We start from the raw sequence: 19,217 nt of genomic DNA on the forward strand, positions 1-19,217 counted from the left end.
GTTTTCCCTTTGAAGGACCTGATGAAGCATCTTTGTGTGAGACAAAAACAAAGGTGCAAAGAAAATGCATAGACGTATCATCTATATTGCACAGCAGTCAAACGTACATTAGAAAGTTTAATTGTACTTATTGAATATGCTTTATTGTAGGGCTGCTCATTAGTACTAAATGTCATTCCCTCTATGTTTCAAGAATGAGGCGCATTAAAGGGGTGGAGTCTAAAACAAAATCACACAGGTGAAGGTATCAACACTGCAAAATCAATATTTGATATCAGCTGAGGCAGATCCAATGATGATGACCCATTGATGTTTGAATCGCTAATATCCACGAGGTGAAGGACAGTAAATCTTAATTATTTCTTGACAAGAACCTGGACTGTAGAGAGTTTAATGACATTGAAGCTAAATCTGATGAAACCAAGTCTGTGCACTATATGTAAAAACAAAACAAAAAAACGCTTCACAACATGAAGGGGATTAATTTAACACACAGGGGCCGCGTATGAACCACAACAGTAAAACATTAATGTGGAGTAAATGTGAATTAAAACAGGAAAAAAATATAATACATAAATTATGTAAATATACACTATATTAAAAATTGTATTCGCTCACCCGCCTTGACTAACAATATGAACTTGAGTGCCATCCCATTCCTAACCTGTAGGATTCAATATGATGTCGGTCCACCTTTCGCACCTATTACAGCTTCAACTCTTCTGGGAAGGTTGAGTAGTATGTTTAAAGGAATTTTTGACCAGTCATCCTAAAGAGCATTGGTGAGGTCACACACTGATGTTGGTCAAGACAGCCTGGCTCTCAGTCACCGATCTAATTCACCTCAAAGGTGTTCTATCGGGTTCAGGCCAGGACTCAAGTTTATCCACACCAGACTCTGTCATCCATGTCTTTGTGGACTTTGCTCTGTGCATTGGTGCAAAGTCATGTTGGAAGAGGAGCAAATACTTTTGGTCATACAGTGTATATGTGCGTGTGGTGGTAGGACCAATTTGGGGAAGAACACCTCACTGTGATGACATTGAAACTTCAAACTAACTACGTCATTATAATTGTAGTTTGGTCTCCAATAAGTTTGGTTCTGGGTCCGAGTTAGGATTAGCCATGTTTTGGATGGTTAAGATCAGGTTGAGAGGCTGGGGAAAGCATTAGGACAATGAGAGGTCCTGACAAGGACAGCACTACAAGTAGATCCGTGCGTGAATGACTCAGGAAAAAATAAGTATGTGAGAGTGAAAAGAATGTGATTTGATTCAAAAATGTCTCGCACTGTGGCTTTGCGGAACTGCTGCAGTTCCTACGTGACCCCTAGGATGTTGTCAAGTCCCAGCTCTGATATAGATTACAAGCTAGTTATTGTTACTAATAATGTGCAGATCAAAAAGGGAGGTAACAAGGCAGAGGAGATAAAAGGTTTTGGAGACCTAGTCAAATTAACACGCACAGTCCTGATGAGGGGCAGCAGGCTGCTCTGTCAGTTGAGGGCCTTGTTTGGCTCCAGTGACAGCAGGATCTCCTGCGTCCAGGCTCTCAGACATTTTTTCACAGATGATGTCCACCAGACGCTCAAAAGTCTGCTTGACGTTGATGTTGTCTTTGGCACTGGCTTCAAAGAACTCAAACCCTGCACAGGACGGAATTCGTTTTGTAATGAAGAAGATGACACAAATACACTCTGAGAGAACTCACCCAGGTGGTCGGACAGCTGATGTCCTCTGTCTCCACTGACCACACGCTCATCCTCCATGTCGCACTTGTTCCCCACCAGCAACACTTGAGCATTGTCCCATGAGTATGTCTTGATCTGAGTTGACCTGGTCAAGGACATGATGGTCAGAGCGCCACAAACACACTGGACATCGGAGTCACGCTCATACTGCTGATTTATTATCCTCAAGGCAGAGTATATAAACAACAATTGAGTAGGAACTCAAAAGGAAAAAATAACAGGCCCCTTCATTGAAATAAAATTGAAGACAAAACATGCATTAATTAGCTATTTCATTTTGGAGAAAGCATTGATTGTCGCAAATGCAGTACTTCCTCTGATGACATCACTCGTCCCACTTTGTTGCATCCACACCTGCATCCAATCACCTGAAGGTTCAAATTTCGGTCCGACCTTTCTCTGCCCGATAGTCAACCCACTATGGTTTGCCTCCAAGCTGGGAAACTCAGATCTGCCAACTGTTTTTGCCTGTCTGCCGGTACCGCTGTCTGTACCATTTGTGGTGATCTCTCTCCCAGAAATTCAACCTGCCTGTACTGACCACACAATTCCTAAACCCTCACCAGCCACTCCTCTGGGAACTTCCTCAGAGCACCAGAAACCCACTCTGACCTCACCATTAAACTCCAAGCTTCGATTCCCAGTCTGCATCCCAGTCCTCTGCTTCAAAATCCTTACATTGATAAATACTGAATTACACAAATCTTTGTACTAATTCATATGTGCATATCAGAGCAGTTATTTCTTAAATCATTATGTTAATGTATTTTTTCAAGACATAAAACATGACACTTCACATACCAGTCCTGAACAGCGTTGAAGGACTCCTCATTTGTGATGTCATACATGAGGATGAAGCCCATGGCTCCACGGTAGTACGCAGTGGTGATTGTACGGTACCGCTCCTGCCCTGCCGTGTCCTGAAAACAGCAGCCATCAGAGTTCCTTTGTGTGATTTTGTTTTTAAAGCAGCTGTGTGTAAGCTGGGACTATTTGCTTTTGGTGGCGCCACAGATGCAAGCAAAGGGGAACTTTGAACATTTAGTGATTGCCAGCTATATGTTCACTGAACACTTCGACAGTGCAATACGACTAACAGCAGACATTCATAACAGCATTAGAACATGAGCAAGTCATTTTCGCTGGCTGTTTTTCAATTCAGTGAAAATTGAAAAACTGCCAGCTATTTCAATGAATTGCAATAGTTTTTCAATTCATTGAAAAACTATTTTCACCATACTCCATCAACAATTTTCCCATCATGTTGGTATCCACCAATTGCTGACAGTGTAGCTCCTCCAAATGCCATGTCTTTGCCACCAGTCATTGCCCTCCTTGGGCTGTGATATTGCTTTTCTCATGTTTCAGCAGGAACTCTTAATGAATACTCAGGCAATTCAAAGCATCTGACACCATGCAAGCCACTCACCACTTCATCAACATTACTGCTCACAACACAGCCTGACACTTGATTTTTTCCCATTTTTGGGAGTCCCTTCTTTCCTCCTCCCTGACTTTTCTACAATCAGCCTCTCGGCGTATCATAAGCTTTGACGTCTGATATCTTTGGGGCAACAAACGCCTGGTTGGCAGAGATTCCAGAGAAATATTGGCAGCTTTTATGTACTTTTCCATGTTTCAGTCGCAATAAATAATCTTTTTTTTTTAATTACATTTTTCTTAATTAACATTTTCAACTTATTTCAACTCTTTCTCCTTATTTCATTTAAATCCATCTTTCTGTTACTCGCCATGACTCCTTCAAGCCAACCAAAATAGGTCAAGGTGGATGGTGGTTGACTCAGTAGCGACATTGCAAAGTTCACTGCACTATAAAGTGTTGATTATTATGGCCTTATAATCACGGTTTCAGATGTTTATTGGTCTTCTTGTGTTGTTATTAAATTTTGTTAATGGGGCTAGCATTGACAGATTTAGCCTTTGTATCTCATTTTTTTAACTGCTGTTTTTACCATTTTACACCAAATGTACATTTATATTATGAAACTTGAGAGACCTGATACACTTCACTTGACACGTGTAACAAGAAACTTGTTTTTCTTGTTCATCCCAGGTAGCAAAGTATATACGCAAAAAAGTTGAAACAATGAATATGCGCAACATTAAATGGGCTTCATTATCACATACTAGTAGAGAAGGTGAGGAAAGAGATGGCTGTGTAGAACTCCACAAGCATCTTAGTCAGCAGTTGGAGTTACCTCAGCTGCTGCAAGAATAACATTCTCTGCTAGGCCTTCTTGAGTCTACAACATGCCAACATGAGAGGGGACGGAGGAACTGTGACTCTTCTGAAGTCCACAATCATCCCCACTGTCTTCTGGGCGTTCAACTCCAGGTTGTTGTTTCTGCACCAGGACACCAGACGCTCCACCTCCCTCCTGTAAGCCGACTCATCTCCGTCTGAGATGAGCTCGATGATGTGGAGTCATCCGCAAACGTCATCTTTATGGAACGGCGGCTGGAGGTGCAGCAGTTTGTGTACAGGGAGAAGAGCCATGGAGAGAGTACACAGACACTCAGACCCTCAACATCGGGTTGAGGGTCTGAGTGTCTGTGTACTGTGTGTCTGTCAGTCGTCCCCAGGAAGTCCGTAATCCACCTGCAGAGGGAGTCAGGCACGTCGAGCTGACGAACCTTGTCTTGAAGCACAGCTGGTAGAATTGTATTGAACCAGAGCTGAAGTCCATAAACTGGATCCTAGTATCGGTGAGCGAAATAAAAATGCAATCTTAGACAATCATTGGAATTGCTTAAAACACTGATTACTTCAGTGGAGTTAGTGGGAGTAACAGGGTGAGGTGGCGCAGCGGTAAATGTGACTGCGTTGAAGTGCGAAAGATCAGCTTTTGAGTCCGGTTTGAGGCTTTTGTGGCAAAGTGTTATTTATTTTTCCCCACATGATAGTTAGTTATCGATGTTGTTAAAATCTGAGAATTTGTTTTCCAATCAGTGCATTTTTGTGTTGTCAGATGGTGTGGACGATGCTTTGGTTGACATGGTTATCCAAGATTCTCAGCCCTTCTCCTTTGTAGAGGACAAGGGACTCATGAGGCTTGTTGCTGCTTTGAACCCTGGCTGTGTTCTCCCTACCAGACAGCAACGAAGCAGTGGTCATGGGAAGAAAAAGTCATATTTGCTGTTTCAAACTGTGTTTTCATGTGCTTAGGCTGTCAAAGCTATGTTGAAGAATCGGTAAGAGGAGCTCAAGGAGATGGCCAAAGTGTTGGTGGCAACTGCGTTAGTTTCACGTCAGATATGTGGACGTCCATGAACACGGACGCCTATCTGGCAGTGACTGGGCATTTTATCGACACCAGCACAACCTTGCAAATGGCTGTTCTGGGAGTGGTTCATTTTTCGCAGTCCCATACAGCAGAAATTTTGGCCCAGTCAAAGGCTCATGTTGGAGTGGGGCATCACCAACAGAGTCACTTGTTTAGTGACTGATGGGGCACCAAATATGGGAGCCTGCAGCCGGCACCTTCAATACCGTCGCACAAATTGTGTGGCGCATACGTTGAACCTGTTCATTAAAAAGGCTGTTGAGCAAAATTCTGTGCTGTCCAAAATCCACACTGATGCAAGGAGGCTCATGGGATAATTTAAGAGCAGCACAACTGCAAAGGTGAGCTCCTTCATTTCAGCACTGATTTTATTTCGCAAATCTTACAGGATTACATTATTACATTATCTTACATTATTTTACAAATCTTACAGGAGCGGCTCAGCCAGATGCAGGTTCAGATGGGCCCAACAACCCTGAAACTAGTGCAGGAGGTGGAGACTCGGTGGAACAGCCATATGCTCCAACGGCTACATGAAATGCCCGTCGGAGCAACATTGGCTGGCCTGAGGACAGAGATAGCGCCACTCACAATGGAGCGGCACAACGTCATCGGGGAAACACTGAAAGTCCTGGCACCCTTCAACGAAGCTACTGTTGAGCTGTCAGAGGGTGTCGGCCTCGAAGGTTATTTCCCTTTTTTCAATGTTGTTCCATTCCCAAGAGGAGGAGATTGGCATGCTTCAAATGCAGGAGTCCAGAGAGATGGCGTAGACTCTGAGGCACCAATTAAAAGAGAAATTGCACATCATACAAGCCATGAGTGTGCACTCACTGCCGACGCTGCTGGATCCCAGATTTAAAAAATCAGCTTTCACTCTACCAGCAGAGCAGAGAAGGTAGAGAAGAGAACTGTGGCAGAGTGTGCTGGAATTATAAGGACCACAGCACCTACCTCCTCCTCTACCACCTCGTCTTTCCCTGCTCCAGCTCCCCATCATGCCCAACCACACCAGAGGCCCCTCCCTCTATGACTATAGGATTGCAATTTTATTATTGTGCTTACTTGTTCTGTTTTGTTACTAATTATGCTCTCTCTCTAGGAAGCAAACTCTGGGAGCAATTTGATCAAAATGCCCATCAAACGTGCTCCAGCTACACGGCAGACTGTTTGATTGTGGAGGTGAAAATGTACCTTGTGGAGGCAAATATTCCCCGCCATGATGATCCCCTCCGCTATTCGGGAGAAAGACGAAACCAAACTTGCACATCTTAGCAAAAAGACACCTCTGACTAACTGAGGTGCGTAACTGCCTCTCTGGCAAAGCATATTGTATACATTCACCTGTTACCACCTGTTTGACACTATGAGGCACCACAGTACTTTGCTGTAAAGCCTCCACACTGCAGATATAGTATAGTTCACTATATTCCAGAGAAGGGGAGCATTGTTGAAAAATCACTAACACGTCCGTACACCAGCAATCGTTAATGTTGAAGCACACTCTTCCACCTTTGGTTTTGCCGGTGAGCTCCGGAACCCGGTCTGCGTGGTGAATCCCTTCAGATAAAGTGCATTGTCCGGGATGAGTTCGCTCAACCACGTCTTCGTGAAACACAAAACACAAGAGGAGGAAAAGTCCCTGTTCTTTCTCAACATCAGCGTTAGTTCATCCATCTTATTGCTGAGTGAGTGGACATTGGACAGGAATATCCCGGGAATGGGTGAGCGCGATCTCTCGTTGGGCAAAGGCAAAATCATGACTGAACCGGTACGTTTCCCTCTCCTTCTCAGTCTCTTCCGTCCAGCCAAAAAGTGGACAAAAACTGACACCAAAAATGCAGGTAATGCCACAGACAGCCAGAGTGAAAGACCAAATATTATTATATATTTCTGATAAAGCAATATGATGAGATCATGATGAGAGAGCATGAAAATTCGAGTGTGATTATGATTTGTGCATTGATATGGAACAAGTTATTTTACCGTATCTTCAGTGAAGCAGAATTCATCAAATGAAAAGGGAGGTGGGAGTTCTGGCATATCTACATTGAGATGTGCAGCTCTGGGGAGGGGTCGGCAGCCTGCAGCCATTGGCCGTTGGAGTCTTCCTCACCAAAGGCAAGAGAAGCGAAAGGCTGACAACAGGGGCAGAAAACACTTGTACTGCATATTCTGGATAGTTGTCGGGACATTTTTCACTTCTGGATGAACCAAATTACTATTTGACCCAGGTCCACAATACACTGATCATGCTCGGACCCTTGGATGCAGCAGTGAAATACCAGAAATACAATACAAAATGTGATGACTGTACGGTAACATTTTCTATTTATTCAATGAGAAGAGATTCATTTTCATTTTGACAAAGAAAGGTTTTTAAATTACCATGTGTCCAAACCGTAGTTGTGGTTTGGACACATGGAGAGGAGAGGGTGTTGGACAAAAGATGGTGGAGATGGAGATACCAGGAGGCTTCAACAGCCTGTACTATTGCAACGTGGATTTTCAGCATCTGGATTCTTAAAAAGCTTCATGATCCATTTCAGGAGTCTCATCAACTCACCCAGATCTGTAGCTTGATCCTCTTATCGTTCCTATATATAGTCTTCACCTTGAAGTCGATGCCCACTGTACTGACGAATGCAGGGGTGAACGAGTCGTCAGCATAACGGAACAGAAAAGAAGTTTTTCCAACACTGCTGTTGCCAATGATGAGGATCTTGAACATGTAGTCAAAGTTCTGGTCTGAAGTCTCCTTCTGTCCATAGGTTGCTGTAGCGGAGGCCATCTGTGAGAAATAGACATTGCACCAATGAATGAAGGCTGCAAAAGCACATTTTCCATCCTTCCTTAATGCTTACATTGATACAAAACAGGAGAATCCATTTAACCATCCACCATAACCAGTAGAAAGTTATGAGCATTTTTGTAACTGAAAATCTTTGTTTGGAAAAAAAAACATGTTTGGCTTTAAAAGTTATCAGTGAAAAATCAATTCTAAAGTGGACAGGGAACCAGTGCAGAGAACCAGCAGGGGGAATGATAGAGATTTCTTGTTGATGCCAGTGAGGAGAGAGTTATTAGTAGTCTGGGCAGGAGAATATGAACTCATTCATTAGTTTTTCTAAGCTGGCATGTGAGAGCATGGGGTTGATTTTAGAGATCATTTTTAGCTGGAGAAAATTGGAGTTACAGGGATTTAATTTTAATGTGAGGAAAGGAATTGAGGAGAAATGAAAGAAATTTGAATTTCTTTTCCAACGTCTGTTTCCATGTATTTTAAAGGCTCTGTGGCAACAACGCGGTTTTGCTCAGCCATCATGTAGGGGTGCAACAAAGGTTTTCCTCCATGATTACTTGGAACTTGAAAATGACCTCTAAGACAAATGTTGACATGTAAGCGCACTTTGCTGAGTTGACACTTGTAACTTGAGTAAATACATTTTTAATAAGAAGGGAACTTAACTCCTCACGCTGGCAGTAATCAAATGAAATCTCCTGTTGCAGAAGAAGTCCAGGTGGGTTTACGGTTGCACAATAAGGAGGCTTAAATACGTAATTACTTTTGAATAATAAACCAGTTCCTGTGGGAATGTTTAGTTGTTAAGTGAAAAAAACAAGATTAAGACATCATGTCATAGTAATACAAATGTATTTATAGTAATAATAATTCTAAAAGCATTTCGAAAAGGCCATCTAATCTAATCTAAAATGTATTTTTTTAAATTTGTACATACTGTGATTTAAAATGTAAATTCTGAAATTAAATTCAAGAAGACGAAGCTCATGTTTGTTATTAAACAATCAAGCATCTAGATGAAAAACAATGATTAAAATGCGTATTGAATTTTCTTAAATGCTTTTTTTGATTCAAATTAATTATGTCGTTGATTTTCAAAACCATAACAACTAGATTGAGTTATATATTGAGTAATATATTTTGCTGCTTATTTTATTGGTTTTACACATTTTATGATTTTACAATGGTACCCCGGTTTATCGAATGTCCCGGACTTCGAACAAATCGGAGTTCACAAAAATTTCGAGATTTTTTGGAATGAAAATCCAGAACGCCTCCGAAAAAAGCTGGAAAAAACCTAACGTGCGCGGACCGATCAGCTGACCCACGACGCGCTTTGTTATTGTGTATAATGCAGCCTCTGTATGCAGACGTGTCCCGTTAGCTACATTTACTGACTGTTTTTTCTTCATATTGAGGTGTAAAACCTTTCCTGTCTCCGCACTGGACCGTGGTAGAGTGTCACAGCGGAGGTGCTCGCTCTCGACACCTCAGAGGCTGGAGCACACACTCCAGGGTTTGATGTACTGTTGTCGGCTGGAGCTCAGACAGGGATGAGGCGAGTCTGGGACAGAGCGTTACTTGGTTTATGACTTTGTCACAGCCAAACTGCACAGAAGCGCACATTCAGAGCTGGACACGCACCGGGCACCTCTTCACTTCTGGAGAGACGTCACTCACTCTGCAACCCCTCCCACATGCAGCGGCCACACACATAGAGGAACAGCGCACCTGCAGCAGACACTCTACATTCACTCCTACAAAAACCTATTTTAAGGCTTGGAACGCATTTCTTTTTCCATTAATTGTAATGGGAAAAATTGATTCAGATTTCGAACAAATCACTTCTCGAATGGCCGTCTGGAACAGATTGTGGTCAAGAACCGAGGTACCACTGTATCTATATTTCTGAATGGCAAATAACATTTCTTTAATTGTTAAAAATTATCATATTAAGTGCGACTGGAATAAAGATACTGAATGAATGAATGAATATCTTATGGTTGGATGACCGAGACCAAAAGACACAGTCAGAAACCCACTCAACTCGTTAACTAGAGAGTGTGAATTGTTTGTTTGTATCGTACGACGTCAGTCCCTTGTAGCTTTCATTTACTCATTCGATGATCATTAGTAAGTCTGTCTATTGGAGAGGTAAAAAGTCATTGTAGCATGGCGCCTCAGCAGCAGAAAACAAAAGTAGTAAATTCAGAGTACTAACAGAGCCGAACTAACTAAATGTTGGGGTTTATCGCTTCTGTCATCAGCAGTAATTCAACCACTCACCCTGAAGGGGCGCAAATGGTCATATAAGATTGTGTTCCTCCAGAGAGAACAATTCATCAAATAATATACACATATAGAAATATATATATGTGTACCAGAGCTGTCTTGCATCAAACATGCCATATGCTCAATGGTAAAATGTGAAAATGCATTTCCATCAAAGCTGCTAGGCAAATGCACCATTGTTGATCACTATTCATTTATCTGCTGCAGGATGAATTGAGTTTCCGTTTCCAACCATCCGCCTGTCAAATGCTCAGAAAGGTTTGACATCAGAAGGAGTTCAGTGGCCAGAAAACTTTGCCATACCTATTTGCTTTAACATTTAAACTGGGGCCAATATGCACGTTGGGAGAGGTAGAGGTGGGATCATTTGTGACATGTGAAGTGGACTTATAGAGGCCTCCATGGAGTTCTGTGGGAAACGTTAACCTCTATCTGAACCTGAAACCCTGGCTGAATGCTGAGGTGAAAGCACTCTTCAAAGCCAGGGATGCAGCGTTCAGGGCATATGAGGCACCAGCGCTCAAGGAAGTAAGGAGAAAACTTACTGCAGGTATCTCTCAGGCCAAAGCCACATACGCCCAGGAAATACAAACACACTTCACCGCAAATGACCCCTGGCACATGTGGAAGGGCATTAAGTGTGTCACCGACTACAACACCAGAGATGCACAATGCCCAAGGGACTCTTCTCTGCCGGACGCTCTCAAGAGCTACTATGCCCGCTTTGAGGATCCTCACACTTCGCCATTAGTGTGACCATAGCAGATGTGAGAAAGTGCTGGCGGACATCTTCAATACCTCATTTTCACTGGCATCTGTCCCCCCCTGCCACCATTGTGCCCGTCCCAAAGGGCTCTACAGTGAGATGTCTGAATGACGATCGGCAAGTTGCCCTAACCCCGAAAGTCTTGAAGTGCTTCAAGAGGCTAGTCATGAAATGGACCATCAGTCCAGAGTGAAGTAGTTCTTACGTCTGTCTGCTCTTCCTGGACTTCTCTTCAGCCTTCAACACCATCACCCCACAGACCCGGGTGCAGAAGCTCTCCTCCCTCTGAACACAGCTGAACTTGAGACGCAAAACTGTAAAAACTCCATCCACCGACCAACTGCACTATAAGCACATTTTCATGTACTGCTTTTACTGTTTCCTCTATGATTGCCTTATATATCTATTGTATATGGCCCACGTACGATTGTACTTCATTATTTATTGTGTATATAAATAACATTTTACTATACTCAAAACAATCAAGATGATCTGATATCTAAGAGAGTGATGAATTCTAACGTTGAAATCTTAACCTACCAGTGTGAATGATTAACGTGTGTATTATGTGTTCAGATAATTAATTGACTCCAGACAAGGCCTTGATATACAGTTGAAGCAGAGATAATAATTCAGGATGTATTTGCATACAATATTGTTCAGATGTGGGATTTTTATGCACAGCCAGGTTGCCTTACCCAAGCATCCTGGCGCCTTATAATCACCCATAGGAGAATGACAACATCGCCATCATGTTGTTAACAAAAAAAAACAAAAAACTGTCTTTTCCATCTCTGGTTCATTTTGAAAAAGAACACAAGTACAATCATCATGTCATCAGGAACCTCTACTACAGATCCACTTGCTCTTTCTGTCTTCATTGACCTTTTTTGAATAATACCGATTGAAAGTAATGCTGGTATGGTCATTGACTGTGACGTTCCTCGACAGCCTGAAATTCCTCTTTGTATCCCAACTTGTTTCTGTGACAAGCCTGAGACAGCCTCGACCAATGAGTGCTTCATTTATTCAGTTTTGTCTGCATTGGTTCTGCTTTTGGACGTATTGCTTTCGCATTGCATTCAGGTAACACGTCAACAACTGAAGTGTGGTGCTGCCCTGCTCCCAGATTGCCTGAGATAGCATTCCCCACATACTTTCCTCCAATCATGTGTCTCCTTTTTGAGGAAGCAAGTTGACGCAGATGAGAGGAGGCAAAGCTAAAAATAACGTCTCTCCATCGTCCTTTTTTTCCTCCTGATGCAATTACTGAACGAGAGAGAAGCAGGAGCTTTTATTTGGTGAAGACTACTCTGCGGAACCTAGGTCACAGTGAAATGGAGCTTTGTCGAAATTGTAGAAAATTGCTTTTAATTTGTGAAAAATTTGGACCCTCGGCTATGTTGGTATGCTATTTTCAGAAAGTAACTGCTGAAAATTAATCTCTTTTAAAATGTCTCCAGACAGGACTGGCTCTGTGGGGAGGAATTGTGTGTGTTCAGCCACCGGTTAGAAGGAGCATTACTGCGACAGGAGCCCAGACAGAGGGACCATCACCATAGCATTTAAGCAGCCATTTACAGAATAAAAGAAGTAATCAGATTTAAAAAAAACTGTATGAAATTGTGAATCATTTTCTTTGCAAAAAAAAAAATCAGAGGTTTTACTTTTAGGCCATATCACCCACACATACACAGTTGTATTACAGCTGTCACGTTTCCAACTTTTAAACAGCAGCCTCTCATGAGTGATGTGAATCCACACTGAATGAACAAGCTGTGCGGTCTTTTCATACTATGTGAGGGGGGATTCCTGTGCCAACACAGCTAACCTATCAGAGGAAAGTGGGTGGTCCTAGTACAAAACGGAGTAAAACATAAAAAAAGAAGAGCTCTCAGAAAAGCTTTTTCTGATCACTAGTATGATGAAACTGGGTCACATTTTGAGATGACATAGAAATCTACAGACTAGGACCACGCTAAGGACATTTTTGTTGGTATTGATAGCCAAGCTGCCATATTTCAGATTACAGCTCCTCATCTCCTCAAACACTGCTCCATGAATGCAACTTCTATAAACTTTTGGTGCAGCACAACAATCGCAGCACATTCTGATGACAAAATGTTTCATGATCAATTTGTATCAATTTGTATTTCCTAAGCCGAAAAATATGTAACAAATATGACATTGTATACATTGTCTTCTAGTAAAATCTATAGCGATATCTGTTGAGAACAAATCGAATCAAATAAACAGCTTACATTGTATTATCCAACGTGATACAAGACCACTGCTGCTACAAAAGGCAGATGATAGAGAACGTAGCAATAAACTGTTTGCTAAAGCAAGAGTACTGAAGTTACCTGAGCTAGCAGAGACGCAAACACTGTTATGTCTGTCATGTTTAAAGCCAGAAATAGACTGCTACTGAATCATCTCCAAAGACTGTTCAACAGGCTTTTCCCTAGGATTTTGAAACAGGGTGTCCAAAATCCTGCCCCCAATCGATAACCCCGCTCCTAACCCCATCCCCTCCTGACACAACCATGTCAGCGACCGACAACTAAGAACTTGCTTTGTAAAAAAACAAAGCTGTAAACATCTATTTATACCAAAATAACTTGATAAACAACAAATAAACAAGCATCTTAATCAAATAACAAACATTAACAGACATGCAGAGTAACTGTTGCCACAGTAAAACTTTAAGATGCAAGGGTCCCCTGGGCAATTGTTTTACTTGGCTGACCCTGATTAATTAAAATAATAATAAAATAATAACAACATTTTCCTATTGATTCGTGGCAACACAATTTAATGTAAACCAGTGAGACGACACTACGAGTTGGGCATTATACAGGCCCTGCTGGACGCCCAAGATACCCTCTCGCTTAAAGCCTGCTGTTCAAACTAACTCCTGATGAGGAGAAGCAGAGATCAACTGCATGCTAGAACCACACTGAGACAAATGTACACTGCAGTAGTGGAAAGGAAAATAAAGGAAATGACTTGGACTTAAGTTCACGTTGTGAATTTCTGTGGAATAACGTCTCTTCTGTGAATTGTGTTACATTAAGAAATGGATTGAGCAAAAAAAAGAAAAAAGAAAATGTAAACACGGTTTCTGTTAACTAATTCCACAGCCATGTCCGACTGCAGATACTTTCACACACACTTCAACAACAACTAATTTTTAATATTTGAGAATCCAAATTTAATTGTGAGATGGGTCAGAGGAGGTTTACAGTTATTAAACACAGCACCGACTACCTCACAATATATGAATACAACAGAAATAACACACTGTTCACTTCTGTCTAAGCCTTGTTGATCGGACAACAGAAAGAAAAAACATTGAAAAAGTTAACTGCTGCCAGTCTTAAATCACAGACTTATGACTATATGACTGCATATGTGATCTCACTGCATTGATTGGCATTGTGCAAAGTTTGTAGTTTTTTTTGGCATACACAGAAAACTGCCTCTCCATGTTTACTGATGATGATGATGACGATGATGATGATGATGATGATGATGATGATGATGCGACTTACAGTTCTGTCACATCACAACAATGAAATCAGAGGGGTTTTATTGACTGAGAGCGCGTTTGTGTCCAAAGCTCAGTTTTATTTTTCATCTTAAATTATTATATTATTATATAATTATTATATCTTATATTGCGGTGCACTCCATAGTAAAATATAAAATATAAAAAGTAAATTATAGTTCTTCCTCCAGCCACTTTTGCTGGAACTTTCATTTTGCCATTTTTCATCATTTGACATTTCCTCCGTTCTTCAGTAGCGTACACTCACAGCCGCTGCATTCCTACAACCTCTGGCAAAAATGATGGAATCACCCATCCTGGAGCCATGATTCATGTCAATCCACTTGGTGCCACAGCTCCAAGGTCTGACACTCATTTTTAACGGCAGATTAATGACAGATCTAATCTGATGCAGGTGTGAAAGGAAATTGACTGGGTGATTCCATAATTTTTGCCTTGCGATAGAGTGATTCCATATTTTTCCCCCTGTTTGGTCCAAAAAAGCAATTGCTCGTTTTTTTCTTGATTTCTTTGAGTGTTTCTTAAAGCAAGATGTTGCCATATGAAATGACTTTCACTTTTTTTCGACAAAATGAAACAACTGAATGAACATCCTCCAAGACTGGTGATTCCATAATTTTTCCCAGGGGTTGTATCATACGGTGATGCGACGTGTTGTACCAGCCATAAAAAACGGGAATTGAAAGGTTCTGCCTGTCAACCATTATGCTTTACTTCCAACCGAAAAAAAAAGATTTAGATGTCAATGTAATGAAAATAAAACACAAAAATTATGTTTTTCTCTGTCTTTCTGACCTTACAACCAAAATTGGCGACTAGATGGAGAACAGCAAAGCACCATATGCACCAAAGCCTTATAGCACCAAAGCCTTATACTTATGGGACAATTCATGGACTATATTGTAACTAATGAGATGAATATAAATACAACTAAACACGATTTTCTAATTAAGATGAAGATATTCCCGATGAGGCTGAAGCAGAAACCTCTCCCATTGAAAATGATGAATCGTAATGGCACATGCAATTACAAATAAATACAGTTAGTGTTTGCTCCTCGCATCTGAACAATAAGGAATGACGGTATCGACACACGTATGTCGGATTGGTAAACAAAGTGTTTTGCTCCTAATGCCAGGATGGTTTGAAACGAATTTTCTTCTTGGGCTCGGAGTCACCACCGGACCGGGGCACCCAAGCGCAAGCAGAACCGACACCCACAGGCAATTATAACCTTTTACATTTACGTCCTGGGCTTTTCACAATGAAACAGCTGTTTCAGCGGCGAGCGCCTTCGACTCCAATTATATTATCCTTAATCGTGGCCGTTACTCGTGCATTCAAAATAACCAACAAATTACATCGAATGATCTATCTGGAAAAAGATGAAATAAGAATAGTACCTTATTAGATTTCTTCCTGGCCGCTCTCGACTGTGTCCGGCACAAGCGCGAGTATTAAGTCAGACGAACGACTCGATCTTACATCCGGCTAGGCATTTTCAAAATAAAAGCAATTGGAACGATGGACAAAACGTTGATATTTGAAAAAAAATATGATGAGTACCCTTTGGGGAAATGTATTTGGAAAATAAACAAGCATTCAAAATTATGGCTCTTTTTAACATCAATCAATATTCTCTTGTCGTTTCGCCAGCTATCTCCATGAACAAAATACTGGGTCAGCAGCGACCCCGGTTGCATGACGGCCTAGAAAACAAAATTATTGCGTTTTTCCAGCTAATTTTCTCTACGTTCTGCTAAATTTATCTTAGCTGAACTTCACTATCTTGATAATGCGGTTAACAGCGCGACTAAGTCTGCATTTTTCCATTTCGCTCGACTCCAATCAGACAGGGTGATATGTATCTGTGAGAACTTCTGCAGATGCATACAAACCACTCCTCAGATGTTAAGCCAGTCTAATAACAATATATACGATAACCTGATGCAGCAGTTGTCATTGGTCTTTGTTGATGACATTGGTTTAACACATGACAAAGCTAACTGTTGTCACTCGCATGTCGAGATTTGTCTTCAACCACCTTGACTCAGGTTGTTTTGACAGTTTTAGAAGAGGATTAGAAGTCCTGACTTATTGGTTAAGGACACAACATTACCATCATAGAATCCCGCCACCCCTCGTCACAAAGGTGACATTATTCAGCAATTGGGTTCTCTCTCCTTGGCATGGAAAACATACAGACAACAAGAAAACCAGTATCTGATGAAACCTGAAGCCAGTCAGTGTATTCAACACGTGTTTGAGGGAATCTCTTCTGCAGGAAGGAATAATTAACCCTGCCATGATTTACGTGTCTGGAAGCCAGTCTATCTGCTTAAGAAAATCAGACCACCTAGAAAGCCAACAGAATTGGGGTTTGTTCAAGACTTACAAAAGCTGAACGCTGCAACAATACCTCTTAGTTCAGAATTAATCTGCAAATCTTTCTCAAATTTCACCATCTTCTCAGTGGTGTTGTTGTCCTCTCAAGTGCTTTCTTCTCAGTTCCAGAGCACAAATATTCAAGAGGATAGCAACATCAATTGTATCACACTTCAGTGGTTCTGTAGCCAGCAACAACCATCACCACCACCTCTGGGCCAAAAATTAACACCACAAGTCTTCAATGGTTCCAGCCCTAACAAAGGACACTCCAGTGGTAAGTGTCAATACAGTTACAGTACATGACAGGAACATTACAGTTCCTGCCCCAACCACTAACACATGACAGTTCAACTGACAGTTCAACTCGAATGTTCATATTTCCACTGGAGCATCTGTTCGTGTGCCTGACAACATTATTGATGACACTGTTCACCCTGCTGATCTGTCCACAAACATTTGGTGGCACACTGTTAGAACCTGGACTTATTTAGCCAATGTGTCTGATTGTTTTGCCACTCACTACTGCTGGTTCTATACCTATCAAACTATACCCTTCAACTGCTGTTGAATGGCACAGCTCCCTGTTGTCAGGCAAACTAAACTTAAACCTGAAATGGTTAGTCCGTTTCCACTTTGTTCAGAATATTCTATCCCTCCAGTGCCTTTTGAACTATAAGGGGTAACCTATATAAACCTGTTGCACTAATCCATCCATGCCCTCTCTCAATACACAGTCTGCGTTTCTTGAATCAGGCTCCACAATTGTTGGGTGAGAATGCCACCTGCAACACTTGTAGCAAATTTCTATGTAACTCTTCTGTCTCATGCAAGGTAATGTGACATGGGTCACAGCTAACACTTTATGTTCTGCCAGATCCACAGTGTATGACAAGACTAACTATTTGTTATGGTCTAGTAACTCTGGCTTGTTTATAGCCGTGATGCTCTCTGGATGTGTGAGTGTCAATCGTTCACTAGTAAGTGTAGGACCAACTGAAACTGTTTTATCACATACATTACCCATCACTATCCATATTTTAGTCACCCTCTAATGTTAATAACATTTCAAAGCAACTTATGCTTTGAAACTACTAACCCTGTTAACTAAATATCTTTCAGGGGAGGAGTTAACAACACAACTCTCATGGGAGAAACAACAAAACAAGCATTTTATTTTCAATAATAATGACTATATTCAAGTACAAATGTCATAAAAGAAGTGAACAGAACAGAACAGAATATATATATATATATATTATATACACACATTTTCACTTCAAATGTAACTGGTGTCATTTTAAATAAAAAAAAAATAAATCAAATAAAGGTGATTTATAAATGCCATAGCATGAATCTACTAAAAAGGCAGGAAATTAACCAAAATAAAACAGTCAAAACAGAAATAAATAGCAGTGACGTTGTTGTATGTTTTACAAAAAAGTATTGTGAATTGAAAATGTATTCAATTAATTTATTGTAAGACAATGCTTTTTCTCTCAGGGCCTGAACCCTGTGGCTTAAACAACAGTGCGGCTGATATATGGATTATTTCGAGGCTTCATGATGTCAAGATATTAAGCCTCGTCACATCAGACCAATGGAGTTGATTGTGCTGTTTGGATTCCCAGCATTTTCCACAGCGGTGACAAGACTGATGGTGGAAAATGGTTGCACGCATGCAATACAGAATTGCTAATGCTTAAGCTCACCATCCGCCGAGTGACACCGCTACATGAACAATGTAACGAACAGCAACTGGAAGAGCTGGATATATGAAATCACCTCAACAGGCTGATGTGCAAGAGCTGATTTCTCTTAAAGTCGCTCAAGGTTGGTCATAATATACGTAAGCACGTAAGCCATTTCGGAGGGAGGAATGATACATACAGCAAAGTTCTATGTCATGTGTGCTCCGCATCTTACAGTCTTCTCTATTGGTTAATCCACATCGTGCCACTGGCCTCGGCCTGTGACTTCGATTAATTGGCTCACCAACCAGGTAGGTACCTTTGACTACCTTTAACCATCTTGTCTTCCGCTGCTTAGCCTCTTTTTCCACTCACCCTCTGACTTGTGATCATCATGGAATGCTAGGTAAAAAGTAATGTTTTGTTCTTGCAAATCACGTCAGCTCATTCTTGACACTACCAACCAGCACGACGCCCATGTTGCATAATTGGTCTCAGCGCATTTGCAGCTCTTCCACGATGTTTGGTGCTACCCGACTGGGTGCAGTGCATGCAGGCGACCATTTAGTCGTGGGCGAGCACGGTTACAGACAATTCTGCGTCCCGGGCGGTCCAGTCCTGTCCTCCTACATTGATGCCGACTTCAATGAAGCT

At 41.4% G+C, this 19,217-nt stretch overlaps 1 protein-coding gene across 2 annotated transcripts in view; it reads right to left on the minus strand.

Annotated features, from left to right (window-relative positions):
* Positions 1-19,217, minus strand: part of rab3ab (RAB3A, member RAS oncogene family, b) — a 24,855-nt gene continuing 5,638 nt past the window's right edge. Inside the window, exons 3-6 of one of the 2 annotated variants that reach the window (XM_053867094.1) lie at positions 7,622-7,846; positions 2,552-2,670; positions 1,711-1,835; positions 1-1,645 (exon numbers count right to left, since the gene is read on the minus strand). In XM_053867094.1, coding sequence (XP_053723069.1) covers positions 1,455-1,645; positions 1,711-1,835; positions 2,552-2,670; positions 7,622-7,846 — 660 coding nt within the window. In that variant the 3' untranslated portion in view covers positions 1-1,454. Of the gene's footprint in view, positions 1,836-2,551; positions 2,671-7,621; positions 7,847-19,217 lie in introns of both variants that reach the window. The other variant, XM_053867086.1, reaches the window with a different exon arrangement.

The sequence above is a fragment of the Synchiropus splendidus genome, chromosome 1 (assembly GCF_027744825.2).
Source record: "Synchiropus splendidus isolate RoL2022-P1 chromosome 1, RoL_Sspl_1.0, whole genome shotgun sequence".
In the NCBI taxonomy this organism is placed as follows: domain Eukaryota; kingdom Metazoa; phylum Chordata; class Actinopteri; order Syngnathiformes; family Callionymidae; genus Synchiropus; species Synchiropus splendidus.